Source organism: Topomyia yanbarensis, chromosome 3 (genome assembly GCF_030247195.1).
Source record: "Topomyia yanbarensis strain Yona2022 chromosome 3, ASM3024719v1, whole genome shotgun sequence".
Lineage (NCBI taxonomy): Eukaryota > Metazoa > Arthropoda > Insecta > Diptera > Culicidae > Topomyia > Topomyia yanbarensis.
In genome coordinates this window covers 58,526,505-58,545,213 of record NC_080672.1, presented here as the reverse complement: position 1 = coordinate 58,545,213, position 18,709 = coordinate 58,526,505, and the positions used below count along the sequence as shown (strand labels likewise).

The window sequence follows — 18,709 nt, the reverse complement described above, 5'->3', positions numbered from 1 at the left end:
AATTTAATGTGAATGCACTGTATCAGTTTTTTGCTGAACAGTGAAATTTATTGTTACATGAAATTTTATTGCATATCTACTGTGAGAACTTGGCATCGAACAATGTTGAAACAGTAATACCTATAATATTTATTGTTTTAAGATTGTTTGTAGGGTAAATGCTCTTGTAAAATTCTATCCGGGCAGTCTATGAGAAGAATTCAATAGAAGAATAGTAAGTGCGCAGTGTGGTTAGAATCCAGTTTTTACTGCCACAAGCAATATTTCCACATTATTATGCGTCGTCTAACCGAACAATATTTTGCACACGCAGAATTTTATTTATGCGTCGATAGCATACTTTTCTAGCTGCCTCTTGTTTCTTCTGCTGTAAATTTTATGCATTGGACATATTCGGTCTATCCACTCATTGAATGCTTACTAGAAGTATATGCATTAAAATGCATAAAAATCACAGCAGAAGAAAAGAGCCAGGAATAGAAAGTATGCTAACTATGCTGATTTTTGTTTCTCAGTGTATATGATAGTCTAATTCAATATAAACAAACTTTTGTTTTGCTGAATTCTTTAAATTTGTTATAATTTCAACACAGAAAAGATTTGAAATTGATTTTACCAAGGGTAAAGATGTTGATTCATGTATATATTTCATGAAATTCAACTCGACTGCGGAATAATGAGTGAAATAAGTTTTTTTTATAAAAATCTCTTAGCCCTTCTGAAGAATTGATATTGAATTTTTAAGTACCGTACAGAGCCCATCCGTCGATCGGGTACCATTCACCGATCATTTGACACAAAAATCGTTTTATTTCGAATATTAAATGGAATTAATAAATTAAAATTAAAGCGAAACATGGAAGCAGTTGATTCATGTATATACATCAATATGACACACATTTTCAGTATGCGTCTTATTATTAACATAGCATAGCATATACGATTACACAAATCGTGGGTGGCTGTGCAATGATCAGCTAATATTCACCAAGATATCCACCATATCGTGTCACAAGGAAAAAAAAACATTTGAGATTAATGCTTTTTCTTCATAGTGGAACAAGCATCACAGTGTACACCTGACCACGTCCTTACAATCGTCGAGGAAGGGAAGGAATGTTAGTTCAACATGTACTTGCGAAAGTGCAGGGAACCCATACTACTTTCATAGATGTTTCAGGAATAGGAGATTGTGTTAGTAGAGTAGGTTATTTATGATGAGCTTATTCAACAACATTTCAGTGCAACATGGATGTAACTTACCTAGTTTTGTCCGTATTTAAAATAAGAAAATTATTTGGATAAAATATATAAACATTGAAAAAAACAACATTAAACAATTTCACCTGCTCTCAATTAATTAGGGTGCAAGAATTATCCTCCATCATCAGTGAAATCGTTGCATAAACTAGTCATTTATAGATGGCGCTACGCTACGGATGTATTTTTGGTGGCTAGATTCACGCGTATGCATTGCAATGTTATCAGAATGTGACGATAAAATCACTACATAAAATCTCTCTATGTTCACACTATTCACACTTATTAACACGTAACTCACTTTTCACTTATTGGGCCACGACCGCATAAAAAGCCCGGAATACACCAACACCAATGCAGCCCCAAAAATAATATTTCGCCTATGGCGAACCACTTAATTCCAACAAAAGGAGCTGCTTCCACTGATTAGCCTAAACATTTACTTCACTTTTGCCGAGCCATTCTTCATTTAAAACGACAGCTCAGCTCACTTTTTTTTCTCATTTAAGCCATAGCGAAAACTTACGCTAAAATGGCCTTCTTCATAGAGTTCTAGGCAAATCATTCTACACACACTACTTGAGTGGTTTGTTTTCCTCCAGCTGTCATATGTAAAACTGTCAGCCAATTTAATCATTAGAAATAGCTCGCATAAAGTCTTTATAATGGTGCTGAAATGTTCTTTGTCGCTGTAAAAGTCATTCCGAAAACGTTCAATGCCAGTTAGTCAGGTTCCATCATGAAAATAATCTGACTAAAAAGTTATTTTCGATTTGTTTTTCTCCATCTATGACAGGGGGAGGAAAACAAATCGTCGAACACACTAATACAGTTACAGATTGTCAAGTACTCTATTGCGGCAACCACAACCATTTATTCCCCAGGAACACTCAAATTTCACTGATCAACTAATCCACACTGTTGATCGTGTAACCAACGTTGGTGTAACCGAAGAACCGGCGTTTCTTTTATTCAGTTTTATACAATATGTAATATGACTGTAACAATATTTGCCAAAAATGGTTGCCATTTTGTAAACTCCATTTTTGCATATTGTGATATTTTTTTTCGAAAAAAAACTGGCCTACGAAAAATTCTGCGAAAAATCTATTATTTAGTTCAATGTATATATAATATATGCAAAAAAATAGATCTTTGGGACTTTTAGTTCAAACACAGCCGAATTTAATGTAAAAATCGAGATTTTCAAGTTTTAATTGTTTATAACTAATAAGTAATTAACAAATTAACATATTTTTTGTGCTAGTTGTACTCCTTACATCCCTACGAGTTGACTAAAACTCGTATTTATATGTCAACGCTAGCTAGGAATCCAATAAAAACCTAGAAGAAATAGGTGGCACGTATACGTTCCACTGCGTCGCAAAGGGTTAACTGTGAGTATGACATCGTCGTACGTCGTCTGAAACATGGTTGTGACCCGACATACGCAATTCCGAGCTATCCGCGAACTACACAATTGTCCGCTGTGATCGAAGCTCATTTACCAGTAATTTAAATCGTGGGGGCGGCGTTCTAATAGCTGTAAAAACTCACCTTCGATGTAAATCAGTTGCAAAATATGACCACTTGGAACAAGTAATTGTACAAATTTCACTCCTTCGGAAATCTCTTTTCATCTGTGGGATATAGCTAAGACCGAATTCAAACCCAGATTTACATGCTGCACATTTAAGCGCCGTGTAACAACTTGTCGATTCTGTTAATGTTGGAGTTTAAATTATTGTTTTAGGTGATTATAAGCTACCAAACCTTCGTTGGACATTGGATGAAGATGTGAATGGAATCCTTCCGGTGAATGCATCATCAGAGCAAGAACTTTCTCTTGCCAAATTTGGTTTACATGAAATAAATGGTGTCTTTGTGAATGACCCAAGCATTGAGCTGATCGATCCGCCATAACCTATTTTAAAAATTGACTAGCAACATTTGTTTTAAAAAAATTGACACGAAATTCGAATTCATTAGTCATATTGACGAACATCTATCGAAATTCGACTTTGATGCACTTGATTCCGATCTGCTTGCCATCGTTTATTCCATGACACTGTAACAGATGATATAGCGTCCATTTTCTACGATAATCTTTTTTGAAATCCTGCACTCAAGAGAACCTCGTAAACGTTGCTTGATAATTTTTAACCAAAATCAGCTGTGATGGACACCCGAATTACGACATTTGCGCAATCGTGGCCATAAAGCTCGGAAACTTTTTTCCGATGCAGATCTTTGTAGAACAGAGAGAATATCAGCTCTCTATAAAGCGCGAGTGTGCCTTGCGATAGAAAAGTTTAAAAGGCTCGGTTTCCCTGCATTCTACACTCACACAAAGTTTTAAGCTAAGCTGAAAACTAAGTTAGAAACTATAATATTCTAGTAAGCTACTTGAAATAGTTCTATCAAATCCGACTATTTCTAATTGGTTGGAATGTTACTGGAAAAAGTGGGAGCTTACATCAAAGTCGCTCTTTTGTGTATATTGCGGTTTTGCAACATATTAAAAATAACAAACTAACTTAGTACGTTGATTTCATGAAGCAATACTGTCAGTCATTTTTACTTTTTAGATAATTCGGGAATCCTGGGAATTGAAGAGGGGCATTTTGCCCCGGTGGGGCATATTATACCCATTTACCACAGGTATCTAGTTGTAATTTCTAGAATGCGTGAACAAGTGCCACTCTCTTGATGGGTTAAGCTATTGCTTAAGTCGTCACATTTAAATTACGTAAAGCGGGTATCTTTGATCAACGAGGAAACTTTGGCCCAATAGAGCTTGTTTCAGTAACTGTACGATAAGAAAATTCCCTTTAAGAAAATCATCCAAACAAAAAAACAATTCCTGGAAAACTTCGGTGAAAACATTTTGTGGCTACACACAGAAAAAAATATTGGTAAAAATAAAAGTTTTTCACTCTTAGCAAAAAACAACCAACGCATATTCTTAGTTTGACAATAAAACTATTATTTTGATTACTATTCTTCATTAGATTAAAAAGAAAACTTCTATTTAGATTATTATTCTTGATTAATTTAAAAGTTTTCCTTTCAACCCAATAGTAGGCGTTGGTTGTTTTTTGCTAAGAGCGGAACACTTTTACTTTTACCAATATTTTTTTTCTGTGTGTATACAGTCAATTTTGTTTTCTTTGGGGACGTAACAATATTGGGCAGGGAATTGCCTCAAGGTATGCAATTTACACAATTTTTCGCTCTTTATTTCACTTTTCGATCCAATAATTCGACTGATTGAAGTTACCTCTAGAGCAAAGACTGTAAATTCAAAATAAAATTATTATATGTTTACACAAAAACAAAATAAATCACTCAACAGTTTAAATCTACGGGTATCTTTTTTCCTTTTTTATTTCTACTATGTTAGTCACATTTTCTTTTTTACATTTTAACGACATTCAATTAGCTAGAGATAACTGGGTAGGGAAAGTTATGAAAATTAGAGCCATAGTACCTAGGGGCAGATCACTCTAGAAATGTATAACAAATTTGCATCAAATTAGAAAAAAAAAATGCATTTAATTTCCATTTTTGCATCAACTTTGCACTCCCGAGCAGAAAAGTTTGTTTAACAAACGTCCTAAGCTGATTCGCTTTGTTCGACGTTTTGTTGAATGTAGGGCTAATTTTTTGTAGGGTTTTGACGTCTAACACACAACGCAAAACACATTGCAAGCAACGCAAAATACATTATGAATTTCTATTTTGATGGAAAGAAATGCATTTAATTTAGCTGATTTTTAAAAATGCAAGTGATCTGCACCTAGGTCAAAATTCTCGTTGAAAGGGAATTTCTGACAAACCGTTACTCGACAATCGAAGATGATTGTAGTAAACAAAAGAGGAAAGTTTTCTCTTTCATTAACTGCTATGAACTGTGTTTAGGCAGTAACGGTTTGAATGGAATTTCCTTTCAAAAAGAATTTTGACAGTTGGCTTTTAAGCCGTAATCATATATTTTTGTCGAGATTTTAAGTCATCCAGAAAATTTTTAAAATATTGTTTTTTTTTTAACTTATGCTGATTTCGGTTTTAGATCAGAGTCGCCCTAGTTTCGCTCTAATATTTACAAAATCCACACGGTTAAATAAAACAACCTGCAGAAAAGTTCTTTTAACTTACTTTTGAGTTGTGCGTCGCTTTCGCACTTATTAGTGTTGTCAAAAACAAAACGAGAGGTTCGACTCAGTCGAGATCTTCCGTGGGGGAAGTTACTTTTGAGTTGTTTGGGGTGAACTCAAAATTAGGTAAATTCAACTTAAATTTGAGTATAAAAAACCTATCAATGAGTTGTAATTTTTGCCGTGGTTAAATGGAAACTACCTTCAACACGGTTTACCTAATTTTAAGTTCCCCCACGATACCACGAGATTGAGTCAAAGGAACTCCATTTTAGGTAGTTTTTTGTTTCCGTGCATACAAAAGTGACAGCTCAGAGCGAACCTAGAGCGACTCGGTTCTAAAAACGAAATCAGCATTATTTGGCATCCTTGCGAAATGCGGTAAAAATGCATTTATCGGTAAAGCAGTTAGGCTGAAGAAAACGCACCCGCAGTCACAGGGTGTCCAATTTATTTTGTTATTTTACAAGAACTGTCAAAATCAGATGTTTATATGCAAATTACCTTTAAAATCAGTATTTGCGTAATAGTTTTCGCATCTTTAAAATATCTTTAAACGGAATTATCTATAGATTTGGCTGGTACTCTTCAAATCAGGTGGTTCCTACAAATATCACCAGAAATCGTAACAATGGCCCCGATTATCCTAAAAGGTCGCAATTATGCCTTGTTCATCAGTGGAATCGTCGGTCTGATCGGTTTGGCTTGCTATCCAATCATCATTGATCCGATGCTGAATCCAGAAAAATACAGTAAGGAGTTCATATTATAGTACTTCCGCTTAGACAATTTATTCCAAGTTTCTTTCGCAGAAAAAGTACAACAGGTGAATCGTGCCGGTATAAAACAGGAACAGATCCAACCCGGCAGTGAGTACTTTTGACTGCAGTTAGCTGTAGCTTTAAAATATTTAACACGATTTGTTTTATTCGTCACAGACATGCGAGTGTGGAGCGACCCATTCAAACCTAGGGAGGACCAACCGAAATAATTCTGTGGTGTGTACTTAGCTCAACGTTCCTGTTCGCAGATCCAGTCTTTAGTTGTATTTTCGCACGTTCTATACATTTTAAGAAAAATTTAAACCGAAAAAACTAAATTACAGCACCTGCTTTTTATATTAAAGAAAAGCCTATGTCCACTATTATGCTCTACTCCAGGGAACAAAACGTCAAGTTTCAATGCCTCGGGACCAAACCGGTCTGTTGGTTACTGATGAGAGGAATTCGAAACTGATGGTCTCCCGACAGAACAGCGAGTTGACTTAAGTCTAACAAACCACACGTACCACTTATCAATACTGGTAAGATTCTTCAAAAAAATGCATTTTGATACCTAAGCTCATTATCACCATTTGGAGGTTCGGATACAAACATCACATTTCTTTCTAAAGTAGGAATAACCATTTGTAATGAAAATATAAAAATGAGAACTACATAGAGTAGATTAACAAATCTGAATAGAAATAAAATAAACAGACACGTGATTGTCGCATAATAAAGTCGGTTTTAACATTTGGAAGTGCAGGATCCGCTGGTGTTACATTATACACACCAGCTGACCAGTAAATATCTCGCGAACTTATCACCACAACGAAACCGGGGGGAAATTCCTTACCACTCTTACTTTATCAAATCATACATCTCGTTCGTACAAGGAAACCGATCGAAACAAAAAAACAAACCAGGTATCTATTACAATCGCTCACTCGGCAGTGGCATCTGGGTGCCTCTCGAGCAGCATAGCAACACCCTGTCCACCGGCGGCACAGGCCGCCACCAGTCCGAGTTGTCCATTCTCGCGTACAAGCCGGTTAGCCTATCGGAAGAAATAATGCCGAAACGTTATCGAACTTAATTCTGTCTTTTCTCTAAGTAGTAACTTACCGTATGCATGCAAAGACGAACCCCGGTGGCCGCAAATGGATGACCGATCGAGAGCGAACCACCCCAGTTATTCCACTTGCTCAGATCCGGATTGCCGACCTTCTCACTAAGTCCGAGATACGTCTTGCAGAAGTAGTCGGAATCGAGGGCCTTCAAGTTGGCGATAATTTGACCCTACAAAGATGAAAAAATTCACATCAAGCAAACACTTTCTTGCAGTTTTCCTCAAAATCATCTTACGGCAAACGCTTCATGAATTTCCCACGAATCAATATCCTTCAGCGTGAGACCAGCCTTCTTCAGCAGCTTCGGGATACCGTAGGCTGGCCCGAGCAGCAGCTGGTCGATAGGATCCTGTGAAACATACAGGAAATCTCGCAGGTAGGCCTTCGGACGGAGACCCAGTTCCTTTGCCTTGGCTTCGGTCATAATTATACATGCGGAGGCACCATCAGTTAGAAAGGAAGCATTTGCAGCGGTGACCGTTCCGTACGGTTTAACGAAAGCTGGCTTCAATTTAGCCAAGGCTTCCTTGGTGGAGACACGAATCCCATTATCTTTGTCGACGGTTTTATCCACCCCGGCAACCTTGTAGGGAACCAAATCCGTAAAATATCCCTTATCCTGAGCCTCCTTTGCCAAGGTGTGGGATCGCAGCGCATAGTCGTCCTGTTCCTGGCGACTCGCCTTGAAGGAAGCAGCCAATCGATCAGCCGAGTGGCCCATGGTTTCGCCGGACGAAAACTCTGCCACGGCTGGTAGCTCTGGGACGAAGAAATCCGGTCGAATAGAAGCCAACAGCTGCAACCGCTGTCCGGCGGATTTAGCCTTATTCGCGCGTAGCATCAACGAACGCATTTTGCGACTGTGACGGATCGGTACGTCGGACATAAACTCAACACCTCCGGCTACGATCGCATCATACGTTCCTGTCGCAATCAGTCCCATTCCGGTAGTGATGGCCTGATTCGAGCTAATGCAAGCCATCGTAACCGTATGGGCGGGAGTTTTGTTGCTAAAACCGGCCGCCAGGGCAGCCTCGCGGGCAATGTTGGATGTCTTGACCTCCTGAATGACGGTACCATACACGATGTAATCGATGACCTCTTTGTCGATTTTGGTCTTGCGAAGAAGGCTCCTGCAAAGATGGATCAAGTAGAATGGATCTTTTTTTCGGATTGCTAGGTTCAGCACTCACAGTAGCGAATGTCGTGCCAGCTCATGGGGCATCAGCTTAGAATAGGTGGTTCCGGACATAAGAAAAGGCGTCCGAACTCCGTCCACGAGGACTACATTCTTTCCGGTTCTGTCGGGAAGCTTCCTCGGCTCACATACGACTCCGGTCGTGCTGATACTTCTAAGAGCTGCGGGTGGAATATAGTTTGTAATTTTTTCGCTTTCTATTCTCGGGATGGATGATCACGTTTCTATGTGCGCAGAAACGTGATAGTGTTATTACATATAGTGATTATAAACGTTTCCGATTTAGCTACTGATAACGATGATCTTTATTAAACATTGTAGGTTTCATGATTTGAAGCCTTTCTACATGCAAGTATTATTGAATTTATTTCAAATTCAAAAATTCATTATATGAACTGACTGCCATGGTTCAGTAAGGATTGATATCTAAACCGATCGGAAAATCGTGACATAATATATGGTAGCACCGCTAAGCCTGGCGCAACAGCAACTGCTTAAACAGGTATGTGTGTGAGCAACAAAGACTGATAATACAGCTTTACAGCTCAAAACAAGTCAAAATGGACTTTGGACTCTACGCTGATGGCGATGAGTCTCACCTTATTTCCATTACGAGACTGTTCCTGTATCATTTCCCGTTACTACTATCGTAATCTTTTCACCTCGTACCGGGTTGCGATTACATATTTTTCTTTTAAACAGATTTTAGCCATTGATTCCAAAGTCCATCAGCGAAGTCAACTGATTCATCTCACCGATCGTCATCTAAATTATCCTATAATGGAACGTCAATACTCACCCGTTTTTGCCAGATTTCCGGATAGGACGGAGCCACATTTGGTCAGCTGATATGCCATCGTATATATTGCACGTTTGGGTAATCCCGTACTAATGAATAACAAAAATTAGAGAAATAAAATCCAATTACTTCAGCAGGCCCTTTCGATGAGCTACGGGTACTGATCACTTCACGAGACAACGTTACAATTTACTATGACGAAGATCACTTTGCTGCGGCTCTCCTCTCCAAAAAGCGTCGACATCAATGAATGGAATGGAAAACGCGAAGAGAAAAATGAAAAAACGAACTGTGATGACATTTGGTAGAGCTTTCATTTGAGCTTTTCATGTTTGGGTAAAACTAGAAAACTTTACAAACTGGGTAAATTTCAGCAAAGTATAAAAAATGGAGTAAGGTACACGCAAACGAAAAACTAACTTAAGTTGAGTTCTTTTGACTCAATCTCGGGGTATCGTGGAGAAAGGTAAAATTAAATAAAATGTGATGGTAGTTTACATTTAACCACAGACTAACAGACATAACACTTAAAAACAAAGAAAGGCTATGCAATCACTGTAAAAATCGACTTTTTAACCGAGGCCCGGAGGGCCGAGTGTCATACACCATTCGATTCAGTTCGTCGAGATCGGCAAATGTCTGTGTGTGTGTGTATGTATGTGTGTGTGTATGTGTGTGTGTGTCATTTAAACTCACACAATTTTCTCAGAGATGGCTGAACCGATTTTCGCAAACTTAGTTTCATCTGAAAGGTATAACGCTCCCATAAGCTGCTATTGAATTTTTAGTTGATCCGATTTCCGGTTCCGAAGTTACGGGTTGAAGAGTGCGGTCACACAGCAAATTCCCATATAAACTGGTACCACCATGATGTTCAAATGATGTAAAACATATTAAAATAGATGTAACATTACTCTAGTTTGCGGGTCTGGATCACTAATGATCAATCAAAGCAGCTTTGACCACATTGGCCACCTATGACGGCTCATGACGCCCCCGGGGAACCCGCCAAGTTCCTAAGCTAATATCACACCCATTCCCCAACGAATTCTCTACCGATTTTTACAAACTTGATTTCAAATGAAAGATACAGTAATGCCATTGACTGCTGCTGAATTTCATTCGGTTCGGACTCTTGCTTCTGGAGTTACAGGTTGGTTAGTAAGGATACACTGGAATTTCCCATATAAATCGGTACAATCGTAATACCTCAGAGGCTAAAAACTAATGAAATGATCACCAAATCTAGATCACTGATTGCCAATCAAACATTCTTTGAATATATTGTCCACTATCGACGATTCCGGAATTCCGGGCATATTCCACAATTAAAGTCATATCGGTTCTTCGGTGATGACTGAACCGATTTTCTCAAACCAAGTCTCAAATGGAAGGCAAATTATGCAGTTGAGTATTGCGTCGCTGCCCCTAGACCCCCCCCCCCCCGCCTTGCCCTTACACCTTCCTCCTTCATCACTCCCCTCCCCTTGGACCACCCTCACGCCCGCATTTCCTTCATCAACCCCGTATACCGAAATAAGATGAAGGATTTCTGACGCATCCTCCACTTCCACTCTACTAACCCCCCATTCCCTCCACTTTCAAACCCATTCCACCAACATTTCAAAATATAATCACATGAAGATAACATTGAACTCATGCTGATTAAGCTAATTAAATATTATTCTTTTGCCTTTCTCATACAGAAAGGTTATGCAATTGCTCCAAAAACCGACTTTCTAACCGAGGCCCGGAGGGCCGAGTCTCATATAACATTCGGCTCAGTTCGCCGAGATCGCAAAATGTCTGTGTGTATGTATATGTGTATGTATGTGTGTATGTATGTATGTATGTATGTATGTATGTATGTGCGGATTTATTAACAAAATGTCCACATCGGTTTCTCGAAGATGGCTGAACCGATTTTTACAAACTAAGATTCAAATGAAAGGTATAATATTCCCATGGGTTGCTATTGAATTTCATTTTGACCCGACATCTCGTTCCGGATTACGAGTTGAAGAGTATGGTTACAAAAAAAATTGTTATGATTTGTCCACATCGGTTTCTCGGAATTTTCTGAACCGATTTTGACAAACTTGATTTTAAATGAAAGATACAACGTTTCCATCAGCTGCTAATGAATTTTGTGTGGATCCGAGTTCTGGTTCCTTGATTACAGGGTGATACGTACGATCACGCAGCAAATCCCGATTCTAACGAATTCTGCGATGGATGTCAAAAGGTGAAATTTTTTCCATAATGTAACCATAACTGCTTGAATTTGTAGATCTAGGTCACAAACAGTCATTCAAAGTCTCTTTGGCCACACTGGCCACCATCGACAGCTCCGGAAGCCCCGGCGGAAGCATCCAAATTCAGAATAACGGTTATGTCGGTTTCTCAAAAATGGCTAGACCGATTTGATCAACTTAGTCTCAAATGAAAGGTGTTGCGTCCTCGGAAACTGATATTAAATTCCATCTCCATCCGACTTCCGGCTCCGGAGTTAAGGGTTGTGGAGTGCGATCACATAGAAAACTCCGATTCAAACCGATACCGCGATGAATGCAAAAAGGTACTCTTATATATGCTTACCAAGTGTAATAGACATTTCCATAATGTTATCTTGTACGAACCAGCTATTAAATCATAGTTTGGATAAATGAGAAAGGCACAATTGCACCTTTAGGTGGATTAAAACAGGTTTTTATACTCAAATTTAATTTGAATTTACCTAATTTTGAGTATACCCCAAACAACTTAAAAGTACCTTCCTACACGGAAGACCTCGAATGAGTCGAATCTCTCGTGTTGTTTTTGACAACACTAATAAGTGCGAAAGCAACACACAACTCAAAATTAAGTTGAAAGAACTTAATCTAGGTTGTTTTATTTTTACGTGTAAATATAAAGTATATCTCGCCTTTTTTTTGAAAAGGGCCAATAAACATAATTTGGGATTTTCGCTTTATTTCATATTCAGGATTTCTATTCAAAGTATTATCACCTGTAAAAACCCAAACGCCATAAAAAATAATGGAAAAACATATCGCTATATTGAGTAAACGGCCAATATTACTTTGGTGTGCGATAATACATTGGCCGTTTACTTGAGGAAACTGCCAATAAACATTTATGTTTTGGTTTTTTGGCCCTTTACTTTTTTTGTTTGAAAATGACAAACGCAATCAAACATCATTTCTAATAATCGAGTGCTTTAGATCATAAGAAAGCATTTTCTTTAGTATTCTCTTTTTAAAAATCTCAAATCATCGAAGAAATATGCAAAATATAAAAACACAGAAAAAAATATTGGTGAAAGTAAGAGTGTTCCGCTCTTAGCAAAAAACAACCAACGCTGACTATTAGGTTGAAAGTAAAACTTTTAAAATAATCAAGAATTAATCAAAATAAAAGTTTTCCTTTTAAGCTAATGAAGAATAGTAATCAAAACAAAAGTTTTATTTTCAAACTAAGAGTATGCATTGGTTTTTTTGCTAAGAGTAAAAAACTCTTATTTTTACCAACATTTTTTTTCTGTGAACGACAATGCATTCAACTACCCAGCTAATTGAATTAACGCTTGAAACACATTGAGTATGTCCATAACCCTTTTGAGACGTAAAAAAAGTTTTCGAGAAAAACATGTTTGGAGAAAAATTGATTTTTTTAAATGTTAAGATACATAACCACCCTCCTTTTTCACTGTAAAACACTGAAAAAAATCCAAACGTTAATTCTATTTGCTTCAAACCGCTTAAAATTCATATGAAGAAGAAATGCTAATATTATCACGCGCACACATACCTTCTATGTGTCAACCGTATAAACTATATATGCACACACATAAGTTATATGTGTATATTGTTATAGAATGGGGTTTTATGTGCCTAATTGTTATGAAATGTGAACACATTGGGTTTATGTACCAGCAAATAGTGTCTATATGCCTCCGTTAATTGCAAAAATCTGTGTAAAATCAATAGGCATAACGTTTACTTTTTTTGAGTGAAGTCTATTTTACATTGAAATTTACTGTAAAAACGTTTTTTTTCTGTTTTTGTATTGTAGCATAACACTAAAACTTACTGTACTGTCACAGTGAAAATCATAGTTTTGTTACTGTACATTTCTATTCGGGAAGAGAAAGCCGTATTTAGGGGCGGCTTGCTCCCCTCTTATGTTAGTAAAGGAAAAAGGTAGGAAGTGGGATACATATTGTAAAATTTTGTAAAATTGACATTCTCGTGGGCTGGTTGATGATTGTGGGGGATATGTACACTTTATTGTAGTGGTTTCCGTCTTGAAATCGGAGGGGCGAGGGGAGGGTTGATATTTCGGATGATTATTGGCACTCCGATGCTGTCATGATGTTCTTGTGACATGTGTCATGATGTTCTGGATGGACGGTTATCGAGAAAGGTATGCATCGTAGACTCGTGAAGCAATGCCATATTGTAGATACAGAGAGAGGTTGACGAGGTTCTATTGTGAATGAGAGGGGAAAATGTATTAAACTTGGACATCAATAGTTTTCAAAAAGATGTAGATAAGAAAAATGTAGGGGTGGTCACTGCTTGCCAGGACGTCCCGGCCTGGCACATAGGGTGATCTACCTCGGGCCCGAAGGGAATCTATTAGTTGGGACCTGGCAACACGGTACTCTGCGCACAGCCAAACAACATGCTCGATGTCGTGATAGCCATTCTCACAAACATCCCGTTTTAGGTTGAATTTCTGACTGTAAAATGGGAGCACTTGGGATTTTTGGTGCCCCAGGGAGTGCTGGGAACTCCTGGTTGTATCTCAATCAACCAGGAGGTATCATCTTCGGATTTGTTGCAGCAGTTCCAGGTGATGCATTATTTTTATTTTGTACCCTTGTTTGGGACAACCTAGGACCCTTACGAGGAAGTTCAGGTGAGTTTTGATTAGGTCTTTTCCTAGAGTTTCCAAGCAGAGCCAAAGAATGCCCCTCGCAAGGGTCGTTAGAGGCGTTATCGTCAGTTGGCAAGAGAACGAATGGGTTTTCGGAGATAAGTGGAACAGCTCTTTTAAGCATTTCTGCGTAAGAGCGTCTGGAGCGATCTTCGGCGGATCGCTGCAGTTTACCCGCACGAAGGTTGTACGTTGGGCATGTCAAAAGTTCATGCGGACTCTCCCCACAGTAAACACATTTCTCAGCGGACCTACTGCAAGTATCATCCACATGGCGTTCCCCACATTTACCGCACCGTTGCTTATTGCTACAGTAGGTGGCCGTGTTACCTAGCTGCTTGCAATTGAGACAATTCATGACCCGCGGTACAAACAGACGCACAGGTTGACGAGCCCCTCCCACTTCAACGTAGCTCGGAAGTGCAGATCCGGCGAAGGTTACGCGAAACGAGTCTGATGGATAGTATTTCCCATCTTCGATGGACTTTGAATGCAATTGCTTGCACTCCAAAATCTTAACTGATTGAATGTTAGGGTCCTTAAAGCGACCAACCCCATCATTCATCAGATCATCGACAGTTAGAGCCGCATCACTTACCACACCGTCGATCTCCACATCACGAGAAGGAATGTAGACGCGATACTCCAGGGTAAAGACTGAACCTTTTTAATCTCGGTTACGGCCGAGTAACGTTTTGTCAGCTCCCGTGCAACAGTTATGCTGTTTAACGGTTTATTTTTGGGCCGAAAGTATACCACCCAAGGACCAGCGGATCCATCCTGCTAAACCTTGACTCAGGGAGGGCTGTGAGACATTGGGGGAAAGTGGGGGAAGTGGATCGCCCATTACATCATCTGTCTCTGAATCAGATACACGCTCCTCTTTCCCATAATATTCATCTTCGGAGGGTGATCCTTCTGTTTGTTCCATTTTGTTGCGGGAGCAACACGCTCGACCGCACTATTTAACTTAAGTCAAAATAAAAAATCAAAAACAATAATAAAAAAATCAATAAGAAATATAAAAAACTTTACCAGTTGGTTCCTGACGAGCTGGTAGGTGAATTGATCCTTCGTTTCTTCTGTCCGTCACCCGCGTGACCTTCACACAGTAGAGAGCTGGTATAGCTCGTCTAAAAAAGCCGTCTTTCAGGCAAGAAAACTGTTTAGTACCGCACTAAACTGCACTACTTAACGCAATTTAACGTTCATAATGTTTATACTCCAGCCCTTGCTGGGATAACCACCTTCACCGATATCGCCTAACTCAAGGTAATGTTACACAAACAACGCGCGTGTGTAAACTGAAAGGGCGCTCGATTACGAATGATATATTGTTCATGTTTTGGTTTGAATTTTGTCCAACTTTGACATTCGAAAACACAATGGAGTTTTATAAAAAAAAGCTTATTACAAATATTACAAGAACATTACAAATTATAGGGTATTAATTAACGTTCACAGAAGACCAGAAGTTTAAATACGCCTTTATTGTAGAACAAGTATGATCCAGAAATGTGTTATTTTTGCGTAGGAAATTTCATATTGCGAATCTTTTCTTAAATCCACATTGCGACTTTTCAGCAATGCGCCACCGGGCCGTGCGTTGAGTTACGCGCCCATCTAGTTTGCATCAGTGCGAGTGAGAAAACGTTTTGACGTTTGTTTTTGTTTCGATCGCACTCGTGTGTATCCTAGAGCACTCTCGTTAGAGTGTGGCCAAGAGGCCATAACGTATCCAAACGAACATGAAATTTAAATTTAAATCTATTGTGTATACGTCAAATTCCATGCTCGTTTGGATACGTCATGGCCTCTTGGCCACACTCTAACTAGAGTGCTCTAGTGTATCCCATATAGCAAGAACTTGACAAAATGCTAGATTGTCTCGATGGGTCATAATGTGTAAAGAAATCTCGCGTGTTTTTTGAGAAGGGCCAAAAAGCATACTGTCAAAATTCACTGTAAGAGGAAATTCTGGACAAATCATTAATCGACGATTATAAATCACAGCAACGCACGAAGAAGAAAACATTTCTCTTTCGTAAAATGTTGACATCCATTCTCGGCGAGTTACGGTTTGTCCCTAGGTTTGTCCGGGGTTTTATCTCAAAGTGAATTTTGACAGCCTATTTATTGCCCCTTCTCAAAAAAACACGCGAGAAATGAACATTTTGCCCCCCTTTCTCTTCTACTTCTTGGACGCGTTTGACATTTCATTCTGCAGCGCATGTTAATCGCAAAAATTAAATGATTATTTGTTGAGGTTTGAATTCATTTTCGTCTACAGATGGCACTACATTGATGTCCTTTATGATTCGTATGGGATTTACATTTCAACAATCCCGGTCAAAAAAATGCGGACGAACATGATCAGGCGACTTAAAAAGTTTGACGTTTAACTCAACTCGCCTCTGCTAATTGCCCCTAGGAACAAATGCAATTTGCGAATGCGATTTAAAGGCAATTTCAATACTTAGACATATTTTCTGGCGGCTGAAATGGACTTGGTTGTTTTTTGCGTTTTTCAAACATGGCGGTTCATGTTTGGCTTAAGTTTAAAAATGCTTTTTTTAAACAATTGGCGTGTTCCCGCTTGTATTTTGTTTGTTTAGTGCACTTCATTTAGGAACAAGATCTCTGAGTCTAAATGAAAGTCAGATTGTGGTAAGTTTTGGTGTGCAATACGAATTTCACCATCGATTCTTCCTACACTGAGCCAAATCGCTACATTCATATTATATGATATTCATATAATTCAGCGCTATTGGAATTTCCAATGATTGCGGCATTAGACTCTTAGTGGAATATCAAACTTATATGGTTATCATGTTGAAAGTTGCATTCCTCTCAAATTCAATTCTATCAGATTTCCATATAACATTTAAATTTTAGTGTCAGACCCAAATCTATCAGCGCACTATATAATAACTATCTGATAACTATCATATTAAAAACATTAGGTGGTCCAATGAAATATATGTGACACTATGTTAAATGTATATGGAATGTTTAACGTGTTAAAGCATATGATGGTTTATTAAATTTATAAGAAATATTACTTATTTAGATAGAAAGCTTTTCCGCGTAATAATTATATGAATCTCCAATGATTGTTTTCGGATGTGCTACAAAATTATGGTGTTCGTAGTATTCCGATGATACGATTATTTTTCGTAATGAAAATAATACAGCCATTATTTGCCTTGTAATGAAAGAACTATAATCTAAATAGACGATAAAACATTTAATGTTTGTTAATTCAGAACATATTTGTATATTTTTATTAAGGTGCCAATGATGAGGTAAAACTTTTGATTGAAGGATTTTGATTTTGCAATTTTTTGAGACTCTAAAGGTTTTGCGGATTACTCGTCTTGAAAATTCAACAATTAGGTACAGAACACTACACACTCAATTCAGTTCGGTAATTTCCGCACAGCTGAACAGTCGGTAAAATTTTCGAACTGATAGCTCAGCAAATTGTCGTTAATTTACTGATTTTCAGCGATATATTTACCGAGTTTATTCAAAACTTTGTTAGCTGAGTGCTCGGCTGTGCAAAACTCGGTAAAAGTAGCGAAAAAAGCTGGAATTCGGTAGAACAAGATTAAGTGTGTAGATTAGGATTGTCGCTTGTAATGCCGTTTGTCTATCTCTTTCATTCTATCAGAGCGCTCATTAGTTTGACAGTTATATACCATGGTATATAACCGTCAACGTAATGGACGCGCTACAAGAGTGTGAGTGAAAATTGTACTACAAGCGACAATTCTAATCTATAGTGTTCTGTTTCTACTATTCCAAGTGATCATTTTTTTGGCATCCTAATATCTGAACGGAAATAATTTTGTCTTTTCTGAACACTGCTATCAAATTGTAGTTGGCCCCACAAATCATATGAGAAATATAAGCCGACACCTCTAGTTAATTCACAAGAGTTTTCTAGTTTCCATAGTATGAAAAATCAATTCTATAATTAAAAACTAAAAATTTTAAAACCAGAACTTACTCTCCCCAGCAGCAGTTTTAGAGGGTGTTCTTTTTAGTATGTATCTGTGCTGCTCTATTTATTTAAAAGACAGTTCTAAACGTGTTTAAAATTAGATAACAAATATAACGGCGGTGTACGCCAATTGAAATGGGAACGGGCATAGCGTAGTTGGAAAATGCCTTGTACGCAGCTCTCCTGGGTTCGATTCCCAACCCCGCACATAGGATTAGAGATTTGTCCAAAAAGAAATTTCTCTAACTCGAAAAGAGACGATTGACCCTAAGGTTAAAACCTCTATTAGTGATGTCTGATTTTTGCAAATAATCGATTATCCATTAATCGAATAATTTTTGAGAGCTTGATTAATTCATTCGATTAATTGACCAAGATAATCGATTAAAATCAATAAGCGATTACTTAGTAAATCTTAGTTTGGCGACCAAAAAAAGGTCACTGGACACGTTTTGAA

General features: G+C 38.1%; 2 protein-coding genes across 2 annotated transcripts; one reads left to right on the top strand and one right to left on the bottom strand.

The window, feature by feature from the left end:
• Positions 1-5,897: 5,897 nt before the first annotated feature.
• On the top strand, positions 5,898-6,510 carry LOC131692241 (small integral membrane protein 20-like). The gene is made up of 3 exons (XM_058979171.1): positions 5,898-6,169; positions 6,230-6,286; positions 6,356-6,510. Exons 1-3 carry the CDS (start codon positions 6,049-6,051, stop codon positions 6,406-6,408), a joined length of 231 nt encoding a protein of 76 aa, XP_058835154.1. The 5' UTR covers positions 5,898-6,048; the 3' UTR covers positions 6,409-6,510.
• A 295-nt stretch (positions 6,511-6,805) lies between these two features.
• On the bottom strand, positions 6,806-9,558 carry LOC131691044 (trifunctional enzyme subunit beta, mitochondrial-like). Its single transcript, XM_058977194.1, has 5 exons — positions 9,306-9,558; positions 8,502-8,667; positions 7,544-8,441; positions 7,304-7,477; positions 6,806-7,235 (listed from the first exon to the last, which is right to left on the bottom strand). Exons 1-5 carry the CDS (start codon positions 9,361-9,363, stop codon positions 7,122-7,124), a joined length of 1,410 nt encoding a protein of 469 aa, XP_058833177.1. The 5' UTR covers positions 9,364-9,558; the 3' UTR covers positions 6,806-7,121.
• Between the last annotated feature and the right edge of the window lie 9,151 nt (positions 9,559-18,709).